Source organism: Ovis canadensis, chromosome 18 (genome assembly GCF_042477335.2).
Source record: "Ovis canadensis isolate MfBH-ARS-UI-01 breed Bighorn chromosome 18, ARS-UI_OviCan_v2, whole genome shotgun sequence".
NCBI classification, from domain to species: Eukaryota; Metazoa; Chordata; class Mammalia; order Artiodactyla; family Bovidae; genus Ovis; species Ovis canadensis.
Genome location: NC_091262.1, coordinates 28393590 through 28406020, shown reverse-complemented (window position 1 = coordinate 28406020; position 12431 = coordinate 28393590). Strand labels below are relative to the sequence as shown.

Sequence of the window (12431 nt, the reverse complement as noted above, 5' to 3'; positions counted from 1 at the left end):
TTAAGAGCACTCATAGACATTCTACATGTGTCTAATAGTATTCAGAATCATCCTTTTTTTTTTTAAAAAATATTCATTTTAATTGGAGGCTAATTACAGTATTGTGGTGGTTTTGCCATACATGGACATGAGTCCGCCATGGGTGTACACTGTGTCCCTTGTCCCAAACCCCCCCTCCCACCTCCCTCCCCACCCTGTCCCTCTGGGGTGTCCCTGGGCACTGGCTTGGAAGGCTCCGTTTCATGCATTGAACTTGGACTGGTCATCTATTTCACATACAGTAATACACATGTTTCAGTGCTATTCTCTCAAATCATCCCACCCTCGCTTTCTCCCACAGAGTCCAAAAGTCTGTTCTTTACATCTGTGTCCCTTTCCCTGTCTTGCATACAGAGTCGTTGTTACCATCTTTCTAAATTCCATGCGTTAACATACTGTATTGGTGTTTTTCTTTATGGCTTACTTCACTCTGTATAATAGGCTCCGATTTCATCCGCCTCATCAGAAGTGACTCAAATGCATTCTTTTTTATAGCTGAGTAATATTTCATTGTGTATACGTACCACAACTTTCTATCTATTCGTCTGCTGATGGACATCTAGGTTGCTTCCATGTCCTGGCTATTATAAACAGTGCTGCGATGAGCATTGGGGTACACGCGTCTCTTTCAATTCTGGTTTCCTCAGTGTGTATGCCCAGTAGTGGGATTGCTGAGTCATAAGGCAGTTCTGTTTCCAGTTTTTTAAGGAATCTCCACACTGTTCTCTATAGTGCCTGTACCAGTTTGCATTCCCACCAACAGTGTAAGAGGGTTCCCTTTTCTCCACACCCTCTCCAGCATTTATTGTTTGTAGACTTTTGGATAGCAGCCTTTCTGACCAGCATGAGATGGTATCTCATTATGATTTGCATTTCTCTGATAATGAGTGATGTTGAGCATCTTTTCATGTGTTTGTTAGCCATCTGTATGTCTTCTTTGGAGAAATGTCTGTTTAGTTCTTTAGCCTATTTTTTTGATTGGGTCATTTATTTTTCTGGTATGGAGTTGCATGAGCTGCTTGTATATTTTGGAGATTAATTCTTTATCAGTTGTTTGATTTGCTATTATTTTCTCCCATTCTGAAGGCTACCTTTTCACCTTGCTTATAGTTTCCTTCAGTGTGCAAAAGCTTTTAATTAGGTCCTGTTTGTTTATTTTTGCTTTTATTTCCATTACTCTGGGAGGTGGGTCATAGAGGATCTTGCTGTGATTTATGTCAGAGAATGTTCTGCCTATGCTTTCCTCTAGGAGTTTTATGGTATAACATTTAGCTTAAACTTTTCTTATACATGTGTATGTGTTAATCATTCAGTTGTGCCCAACTCTGTGCGACTGCATGGACTGAAGGGGCACAGAGGATTGACCTCTCAGAGTACAGGGTCTCCTCCTTCCTTCTCTCTACCCTCCTCCTCTTTTCTCCCTCTTTAGTTCCCTCCCCTCCCCTATCCTCTCTGTGGAATTAAACACATTTTTCTCCTTGACTCATGCAAAGAAGTTTATGTCTTTTGAGTTTGAGCCCATTTCCCAAGAATTTTCCCACATGTGAAGCAGTTTATTAATATGCGGTATTTATTCCACAATAACCCTGCACTCTCCTAAGAGGAATCTTTGGGTAGATTCAGTTCAGTTCAGTTCAGTCGCTCAGTCGTGTCCGACTCTTTGCGATCCCATGAATCGCAGCACGCCAGGCCTCTCTGTCCATCACCAACTCCTGGAGTTCACTCAAACTCACGTCCATCGAGTCAGTGATGCCATCCAGCCATCTCATCCTCTGTCGTCCCCTTCTCCTCCTGCCCCCAATCCCTCCCAGCATCAGAGTGTTTTCCAATGAGTCGACTCTTCGCATGAGGTGGCCAAAGTACTGGAGTTTCAGCTTTAGCATCAGTCCTTCCAATGAACACCCAGGACTGATCTCCTTCAGAATGGACTGGTTGGATCTCCTTGCAGTCCAAGGGCCTCTCAAGAGTCTTCTCCAACACCACAGTTCAAAAGCATCAATTCTTGAGCACTCAGCTTTCTTCACAGTCCAACTCTCACTGTCCTCTTCATTTGTGTGTCTGTCCCTATAACTATAAATCTCCTTGACCTTCCACCTCTGTATAAATCTCCTTGACCTTCCACCTCTGTCTTGCCCTGCTTGTCCCATGCAGGCCCTTACAAACTGTGGTTTTCCTAAGGTTGCCTCTGGAAGGATCACTTCTAAACTAACCACAGACAGATTGATACTTTGTGTAAAATAAATAACTAATGAACACCTGCTATGTAGCACAGGGAAGGCTACTTAATGCACTGTGGAGACTTGAATGGGAAGGAAGTCCAAAAAAGAGGGGACATATATGTATGTGTGACTTCCCAGGTGGTGCTGGTGGTAAAGAATCCACCTGCAATGCAGGAGCTGCAGAAGGCTCGGGTTTGATCCCTGGGTTGGGAAGATCCCCTGGTGGAGGGCACGGCAAACTATTCCAGTATTCTTGCCTAGAGAATCCCATGGACAGAGAAGCCTGGTGGGCTACAGTCCATAGGGTTGCAGCGTCAGACGTGACTGAAGGGACTTCGCATGCACGTGACTGATTCATTTTGCTTTATAGTAGAAACTAATACAACATTGTAAATCAACTGTTCTCCAATAAAAATTAAAAAAAAAAAAACAACCACAGGGTTGCCTGACTGGGACCCCTTTTTAGAGAAGTGGTCTGACTTTCTCTTTTTAACAACCCATTCTAACGTAAACAGTTTACTTTTAAGAAATGAGATCTTTCTTGGCCTGAAAATCAATCAAAACTCCAAATTCCAAAGGTGAAACTGATCCCTTCCTTCAGGACTAGAATTCCTCATTTCAGGAAGGGTGTGCATGCCCCAGAAGAAAGCTCAGGCAGGAATCAGTGAGCAGAGGGCTCTGAGACCTGGAATTTTGTCTTTCTCCAACAGGCATGCCAGTCACCAAATCCTTGGGCATAAACTCTGTTTTTAGTAGTTTCCACCCCTCCACAGGAAAAGGGAATTAGAAAGGTTATGGACTCAGTATTTCCATAACTGATGCTAGAAGCTCAGCTTCTCTGTACACAAGGGCAGAATCGAATCTCAGAGACAGTTTTGGATGAAGTAGAAATGAATAGCTTTATTGCTTCGTCAGGAAAGGGTGGGGGGCCACAGCACGCTAATGCCCTCAGAAATGTGTGTCCCAACTTGGGGAAGATAGTGAGAAGTTTCATAGTAATTGCTCAAAGAGGATGTGATCAGCTCATGGACGTTCTTCTCATGGGTGATGGGTTGGTGGTGAGTTAAGTAGGAGTCAGCATCATCAACCTTCAGGTCTAACTAGTCTGGGGTCTACATGCTTGTGGGCAGCATATCGTCATTAATAGTTAACTTCTCTCACCTGGAGGGGATTTCAGGATCTGTGATACAGCTCAAAGATACTATGTGTATCCACTGATGTGGAAACAGGACCTTGCTCCAAGGCCGCACTATTGTTTCTCCCTGATCTCTCATCCCTTCCCTAATTAATGACTGCTTGGAACTGCCCATTGGAACTCAGGGAAGGTCATGGAGGCTGAATGAAGGCTCTTTCCTGTAATCAAAGAAATGGGGGACACAGAAAGGCCTTATGCCCAGGAGCCCCACAGGGTCCTGCATGGTTTCTTGCTGACTTGATGATCCTAATTATGTAGGAGTGGATGACTGGATGGGACAGGGAAAAAGGGAAAAACAAATGACTGGAAAGTGTTATAGCCTCAGACCGCTGGGCTGTGGCTGGAGTCGGATGTGAATACTCAGCCCCACTGGCTGGGGTCACCTGCTCTGCTCCTGTGTGCTCCTCTCCGTGCATGTATCACAGTGAATGTACTCAGTGGCCTTGAGGAAGAGCATCGGGCAGGCTGGACTCAGTGCCCGTGGGAAGCCCTGGGTGTGGCCCTCCTCTCTCTGCCTTTGAGCTGATGGGCTTCAGGATATAACAGCGCCAGATTATGGCACCTCGGCGTATTATATCTCATAAGGTGAAGGAGTTGGAGAGAACAGCAGAAGCAGAAAGGTTACTCTGACCTCCCCTTGCTCCCCCTTATTCCCTGAAACAGGCCATAAATCTCCCACATGAAAGATGCTTTCCCTGAACCAGGAGGAAAGAAGATGTTGTTCTCAAGAGCTATGGCCGTTGTCCCTCAGATGAAGAGGGCTATATAAGCAAACCCTGTTAAACAAACCCTTATCATCCTAATTACTTCTTCACCATTATTCACCCAAATCCCTTTGTTTTGTCTGTTCCTCACAAATTTACTGTTTCTAAGGCTTCCCTGGTGGCTCAGATAGTAAAGAATCTGCCTGCAATGCAGGAGACCTGGGTTCCATCCCTGAGTCAGGAAGATCTCCTGGAGAAGGGCACGGCAACCCACTCCAGTATTCTTGCCTGGAGAATCCCATGGACAGAGCAGCCTAGTGGCTTATTGTCCATAGGGTCACAAAGAGTTGGACGTGACTGAGCAAGTAACACACACACACACACACACACACACACACAGAGTATAAAAGCTTCCTGCACTGGTCACTTCTTCGGGACTTCATTCTCTTGTGAAGACTCCCGCAGATACGTAAAAATTTAGTAAAACGTGGGTCCCTTACTCCTGCTAATCTTTTCCAGCTGTGCTGTCTCAGTCGCAGCACTCGGAATCTTTCAGTTGAAGAATCTAGATCCATGACCGGGGATCAAACTCAGGCCCCCTGCATTGTGAGCGCAGAATCTTAGCCACTGAACCCCCAGGGAAGTCTCTACTCCTGTTAAATCTGTCTTTGCTAGTTTAGCTTCCAGACCCAGTCAGGGAGTCTAGGATGGTAGAGGAGAAATTTTTCCTCCCTTACAGGGCCCTGGCTTCACCAGCCCTGTTTGCTGCCTCACAAGCTTCCAAAATGTGCCCTGGGCAGGTGTCCCTAGGACACCTTTGCAAAGGAGAGGTGTTGAAATATTCCCTTGAGAACTGCTGTTCTGCATGGCTGGGGGGTGGGGGGGGGGACACGGGTCATATTATAGTTTAGACCAAAGGAAAGCCAAGCATCCTACTTAATTGTAAATTAGAGTAATTGTGCTTGCAGCTGTCAACACACCACTCCCAAATCCCTAGGGAATAGGGTGTTATTTTCCCCAAGAGGAAAGCAAAGACAAAATTTGCATTTTTTTAGATGGTACCACAAGGCACGTGGGATCTTAGTTCCTCTACCAGGGATGGAATCCAACAGAGCCCACTGCAGGAGAAGCATGGAGTATTAACTACCAGACCGCAAGGGAAGTCCCATTGAATGTGAATCGTAACGTGTTTCCTGATTTGGGATCAACTTTCCCCTGGTGGCTCAGATGGTAAAGAATCCACCAGCAATGCAGGAGACCTGGGTTCAATCCCTGCATGGGGAAGATCCCCTAGAGAAGGGACTGGCAGCCCATGTAAGTAGTCTTGCCTGGAGAATGCCATGGACAGGGCAGTCTGGTGATTACAGTCCATAGGGTCGCAAAGAGTCAGACATGACCGAGCAACTGACACTTTCCCAACACTTCCACTCGGCCTCTTTTGGCTTCAGCTGTGTTCTTGCCTTGCCTGGGTCATCTAATAACAGGAAGATCAGCTCCAGCCTAGAGGCCCGTGATGCGGGCCAGCTGGGCTCCCTCTCCTGTGTCCCTGTCTGGACCCAGGCAGTAGTGCGATTGCAAAGGCCCCACCCCCGGGAATGGCAGCGCCAGCTCGGGAGGCTCTGGTGTGCTTATACACCTGCAGTTTTAGGAAGAGCACCTATGCTTTTGCTAGGTTCTCTAAGGGGTATCCAGCCCAGTCAAGAGTTTAAGAACCACTGTGTTCAAGCTTTAGAAAAATGAAGCCGCGCCATCCTGGGCTTGGTGCTGGGGAATTAAAGAACCACTTGTTTCTATTTCAGTGACTGCATTTCCTGTGTGATATTCAGCCTCACGTCTCTCTCTCTTCCTTTGTCTCTTTATATCCTCAGTCCCTTGGTTGAAGAAAGAATGGGAGACGCTCTTATGACTAAAGCCTTTTCTCCCCAGAAGAAAGATTTATTGGAAGAGGTGCTAGAAACTCTTTCTGAATTTTTCGAGTAGGCTCTTCCATTTTCTTCTGATTTGGTCTGTGAGCATAGACCTTGATAACTTGGCTAAGAGTCTGTGCGGTCAGAAATCTTCTTAACATGACTGTTAGTTATAGAATTCAGTGGTTGTCTTACACATTGATTAAACTGAAAATCACTGTCTTAATGAGTCAGGATTACTCCTTGGAGCTATCTGCTGATACTGGACAAATGGACACTTTCCAGGGCTCTTGTGTTGCTGAGTCCAAGCTTGGTCTGCTCACCACACGACAGGCCAATAAATCGAGAGAGGAGGTGTTGAGGCAAGGAAGAGAGACTTTATTTGGAAAGTTGGGTGTCCAAGAAGATGGTGGACTACCATCTTATTGGGGTCTGGGTGCTAGTTTCTTTTATAGAATAGAGACAGAGAGGAGATGAGGAAGTAAAGTAAAAAGGCCATAAATCTTGCAAAATATCTCCTGGCTCAGCCAGCCTCTGGGGGTGGGGGGATGTGTTCATTTCTTCTTTCCTGCAGCCATCCACAGGTGGGCAGGGTCGTGGTGTTTCCCTGTGAGCTGAACAAAGACACTTTAGTTTAAAGTCAGTAGAGGGGTGGGCTTTCCAGCTGGCTGTCGTGGTAAAGAATCCACTTACCAATGCAGGAGGTGAAAGAGATGAAGTTTCCATCCCTGGGCCATGAAGATCCCCTGGAGAAGGAAATGGCAACCACTCCGGTATTCTTGTCTGGAGAATTCCATGGACAGAGGAGCCTGGTCAGCTACAGTCCATAGGGTCACAAAGAGTTGGACATGACTGAAGCAACCTAGTATGCATGTAGAGGGGCAGAGTTCCCCAAGCAGGGAAAGCTTACAGCTGTAGACAGCATCCTTTTAGTAACAAAAGCCACAGAAAGCAAAGGTTAAAGAAACATATCCAATATGAAGTCAGATTCTGTTCTTCCCTGTTACACACAGCCTTATTCCCACTTCCTATCTCTTTGATTTCCAACAGAAAAACCAGGGGTAGCAAGGAAGACCTAATTTCTCTTTTTAAAAAGTGAAATAAAGTTGCTCAGTCATGTCCGACTTTTGTGACCCCGTGCACGTAGCCTACCAGGCTCCTGTGTCCATGGGATTTTCCAGATAAGAGGACTGGAGTGGGTTGCCATTTCCTTCTCCAGGGGATTTTCATGACCCAGGGATGGAACCCATGTCTCCCACATTGTAGGCAGACGCTTTACCATCTGAGCCACCAGAGAAGCCCCTTTACAAACAAACTGAGGTACAGTTGGCATGTAACACTGTGTTAGTTTCAGGTGTTCTGTATAATGATTCGGTGTTTGTATACATCGCAAAATGATCAGCACAATAAGTCTCAGTACCATCTGTCACCACACAGTTACAAGATGTTTTTTCTTGTGCTGAGGACTCAAGATTTACTTTCTTAGCAACTTTCAAATAATGAATATAGAGTATTATTAACTATTATCAAACCAGTCCATCCTAAAGGAAATCAGTCCTGAATATTCATTGGAAGGACTGATGCTGAAGCTAAAACTCCTATACTTTGGCCACCTGATGCAAAGAACTGACTCATTGGAAGAGACCCTGATGCTGGGAAAGATTGAAGGCAGGAGGAGAAGGGGATGACAGAGGATGAGATGGTTGGATGGCATCACTGACTCAATGGATGTGAGTCTGAATAAACTCTGGGAGTTGATGATGGACAGGGAGGCCTGGCGTGCTGCAGTCCCTGGGGTCGCAGAGTCGGACACAACTGAGCGACTGAACTGAACTGAACGGAACTACTGTCACCATGCTCTACATTACATCCCAGGACTTATTTTATAGCTGCAAGTTTGTACCTTTCGACCCCTTTCTCCTGTTTTGTCCAACCTTCCCACACCCCTCCCCTCTGGAAACCACCAATCTGTTCTCTCTGTCTATGAGCTTGGTTTTCTGTTTTTGTTTGGTTTGGTTGATTCTCCAAATATAAGTGGGATCATGCAGTACTTGTCTTTCTCCATCTGATTTATTTCACTTGCCATAACGTCCTCAAGGTCCACCCACGTTGTTGCAAATGGCAAGATTTTATATTTTATGGTTGGTTAGTATTCCTCTGTGTGTGTGTGTGTGTGTGTGTGTGTGTGTGTGTGTATCACATCTTCTTTATCCTTTCACTTATCAATGGCCACTTGGGTTGTTTCCTTATCTTCACCTTTATAATAATACTGCAGTGAAGATGGGAGCACGGTTACCTCTTTGATTTAGTGTTTTCATTTCCTTCAGATAAATATCCAGAAGTAGATTCATAGATCATATGGTAGTTCTATTTTTAATTTTGGGGGAAACCTCCATACTATTTCCCATAGTAGCCTCAGCAGTTTACATCCCCACCAACAGTGCAGAAGGGTTTCCTTTTCCCCACATCTTAATGGACACGTGCTATTTTTTGTCTTTTTGGTAATAACTATTTTAGCAGGTATGAGGTGATATCACAGTGTGGTTTTAATTTGCGTTTCCCTGATGATTAGTGACGCTTAGCATTTTTTTCACCTGCCTATTGGCCATCTCTGTGTCTTCTTTCGGAGAAGGCAATGGCACCCTACTCTTGCCTGGAAAATCCCATGGGTGGAGGAGCCTGGTGGGCTGCAGTCCATGGGGTTGTGAAGAGTCAGACACGACTGAGCGACTTCACTTTGACTTTTCACTTTCATGCATTGGAGAAGGACATGGCAACCCGCTCCAGTGTTCTTGCCTGGAGAATCCCAGGGACGGAGGAGCCTGGTAGGCTGCAGCCCATGGGGTCGCGAAGAGTCGGACACAACTGAGGCGACTTAGCAGCAGCAGCATGTCTTCTTTGGAGAACTGTCTATTCAGATCCTCTGTCCATTTTTTAAATTGGATTGTTTGCTTTTTTTTTTTTTTTTTTTGCTGGGAGTTGCATGGGTTCTTGATATATTTTGAATATTAGGCCCTTGTCAAATTTATGATTTGCAAATATTTTCTCCCATTCAGTAGGTTGTCTTTTCATTTTGTTGGTGATTTCTTTTGCTGTGCAGAAGGAGGACTTAATGTCTTTTATTCTGGTGTATGTAAAACATGTCTTACACAGGGCTTCCCTGGTGGCTCAGTGGTAAAGAATCTACCTGCCGATGCAGGAGACATGGGTTTGATCCCTGATCCAAGAAGATCCCACATACTGTGGAGCAGCTAAGGCCATGTGCCACGCTATTGAGCCTGTGCTTTAGAGTCCAGAGGCTGCAACTACTGAAGCCTCGTGCCCTGGAGTCTGTGCTCCACAACAGCAGAAGCCACCACAATGAGAAGCCCACAGACCGCAATTAGGGAGAAGCCCCGACCTGCCACAACTAGAGAAAGCCCGTGCAGCCACAAAGACCCAGCACAGCCAAAACTAAACAAAATAATTAAAAAGTCTTCCAGAGCAAGCTTTCTCTCCCAACACACACACACACACACACACACACACACACACACACACACACACACACACACTGTTGTCTCTGCAGGCTCTAGACTTCTCTGATGTTAATGCCTATTAAGGATAGACCTGTGAATTTTAAGGTGCAGTCAACGCTATTATGGGCAAGTAAGATATAGATAGGACCTCAGTGTATTTCCCAAAGCCATAACTGAGTGAAAAAACTCCGAATCATCTGTCTGCAGTGGGACATATCTACCTGAGAAAGATCGCTAAGAGATGCTATGTACAATATTGGTTAATAATTACTGAACTAGAGGGTCACCAAAAGCTCCTCTAGCCCTAAGGAAGTTAATAAAGTCAGTTACAGTCAACTGAAAATTGAAAAGTCAAAGTAAGGTTGAAATTCCCTAGCCCGTCTTTCTTCACAGGTTTCCAACATTAAAACTCCCAAGCAAATGGATGAGTTCATTGAGATCCAGAGTTCAACAGGAACTTGGTATCAACGCTGGTTGGTCAGATTCAAGACCACTTTCAAGCAGGTAAGTTTGGAGGGAGGTGGGTGGGCGAGAGGGAGGCTTTATGGTGAGCTGTAACGAGAGTGGATGAGGAATAGAGATTCTGAACACGCCCGTCAACCCAAGGCACAGTGATGGGCAGGAAGCAACATCTGGGTCCTAGCCCACACCCATCTCCAACCCCTGTGAGCCCTGAACCACAAAGTATCTAATCCTTAGTTTCTTTTCTTTGCTTTTCTTTCCAAAGGCAGAGATTTTGAATGTAGATACAATGTCTAGTCCGAGAAAGCACCGTTCTTTCTAGCACCTTCTTCTTCTTCTTTTTTTGGTCTGAGAGTTATGTTTTATTCAGTGGGAATTTTTAGAACTTCAAGCCCAGGAGACAGCAGCTCAAGTAACTGTGAGAGAACTATCCAAGGAGGCGAGGGCGGGGGAAGCCAGATATATAGGAGTTTTGCAACAAAGGGCAGGTGGTCTGACAGTCAAAAGTTTATTGTTAATGAAAGAAAACTAGATATGCCAAGTTAAAGAATTTAGTGCTTTTCCTTGCCTGGGAAGATGTCTGGGCTCACTGAAATTATTCCTTTTATATGCACTCAGCTATCTGGGGCCATTGTCCTTCCTGTGTTTTCACACCCTGAGTTTCCTCAGGGCTCCCCGTGGGGAGAGGCTGCAGTCTGGTGGCTGCTAAAAGGCAGGTACTGTTTTCCCTTCTGAGTTCCCTCAGGGTTCGCCAGCTCGCCTTCTGGTGATGGCTGAAGTCACTGATGAATGAGACCAAAATGACAGGCAGTATTCCGCTTATCAGTTCCTCCTCTTGGCCCAAAGTTCGATCCATATGTGGGAGGCATTTCAGGATCGGTTTTTGCCCCACAGTGCTGGGCGTCTCATCCTAGACTGGGTGAAAATTCTTGCTGATGAGCCACTGCAGTGGCATTTTCTCTTTAAATAAACTGTGGGAAGGAGGGAGGGGGTGAAAGACAGGACCCTTTAAGGTTTGTTGGTGACCTCTGAGAAAGTCTTTATGAAGGGCAAGGCCATTTCTCCAGAGAAGCGGTCCTGTGAGGCAAGCCAGCTGTCAAACACTCAGGCAGGCATCGGCCAGGATACTGAGCCTGCATAACCCTCTTGGGGCAGGGTGGTTCAGTGTTTGAAATAGCGTCCATTGCCACTGACGGGGAGGCGAGCTCAGGGCTGCGCAGCACCTTGACATCCCCACTCACTGTGCTTTTGGTCCCATGCACCATTGTGTTCGAGGACGCTGCAGGACTTAGAGCGTGACACCAGCCGAGAAGAACAGAAGAGGGTTCCTTGTTCCTTGAGCAGAATCGCTGCCTCTGGAAGACATTGCTGCCTGTTCTGTCTGCGGGTTCCTAAGCAGTGTAATAGAGAATCTTAAAAAGGAGCTCTTCCAAGTCACAAGTTTCTGCCTTTAACCACCCATCTCTGCTGTGGGTTACAGGTCTGGGAAAACGCTCTGTACTGTGTGATGGGACCCTACAGGATGAACACGCTGATTCTGGCTGTGGTCTGGTTTACCATGGCTTTAAGGTAAGTTCTGTCTTCCTTAAGTTAATTAATAAAAAGCTATCACAAACGTAGACAGTGTAGTGCTGGAGAAGATTCTTGAGAGTCGGACTGCAAGGAGATCAAACCAGTCATTCCTAAAGGAAATCAACCCTGAATATTCATTAGAAGGACAGATGCTGAAGCTGAAGCTCCTGTACTTTGGCCACTTGATGTGAAGAGCTGACTCATTGGAAAAGACACTGATGCTGGGAAAGTTTGAGGGTGGGAGGTCCAGACGGGCCACAGAGGATGAGATGGTTGGATGGCATCACCAACTTAATGGACATGAGTTTGAGCAAACTCCGGGAGAGAGTGAAGGGACAGGGAAGCCTGGTGTGCTGTAGTCCATGGGGCTGCAAAGAGTCAGACCCAACTTAGCAACTGAACAAAAAGTTCAGTAATTTTCTTGTGCTTCCCGTTCCTCGTCTGTACGTTGGTTCTAACTCATATAGAGTCTGTGTCAGATTGGATGGTTTTGGCTATGACAGACAACCCACTCTAGTGGCTTCTCCAACAAGGAAATTTCTGATCCTTTGTAACAAGAATTCCATGGAGAGGCAGCCTCCAGGTGGGGATTCAGCCTCAGGCTAGTTCTCATCTGCTAGCAAGATGCTGCAGCTGCTCTCGGCATCCTCAGACATGGAAAAGTGTCCCAACAAGGAAGAGGCTGCCTTTCTCTGAGATTGATTTTAAAAAAAAATATATATATTTTTTACTTGGTTCTGCTGGGTCTTGGTTATGGCTTGTGGGATCTTTGATCTTCATTATAGCATGCAGAATCTTTAGTTGCTGCATGGGTG

General features: G+C 45.8%; 1 protein-coding gene across 3 annotated transcripts in view; it reads left to right on the top strand.

Annotated features, from left to right (window-relative positions):
• Positions 1-12431, top strand: part of SV2B (synaptic vesicle glycoprotein 2B) — a 97167-nt gene that overhangs the window by 49605 nt on the left and 35131 nt on the right. For all 3 annotated transcript variants that reach the window (XM_069559262.1, XM_069559261.1, XM_069559263.1), the window contains 2 exons: positions 9976-10086; positions 11525-11613. In XM_069559262.1, coding sequence (XP_069415363.1) covers positions 9976-10086; positions 11525-11613 — 200 coding nt within the window. The remainder of the gene's footprint in view (positions 1-9975; positions 10087-11524; positions 11614-12431) is intronic.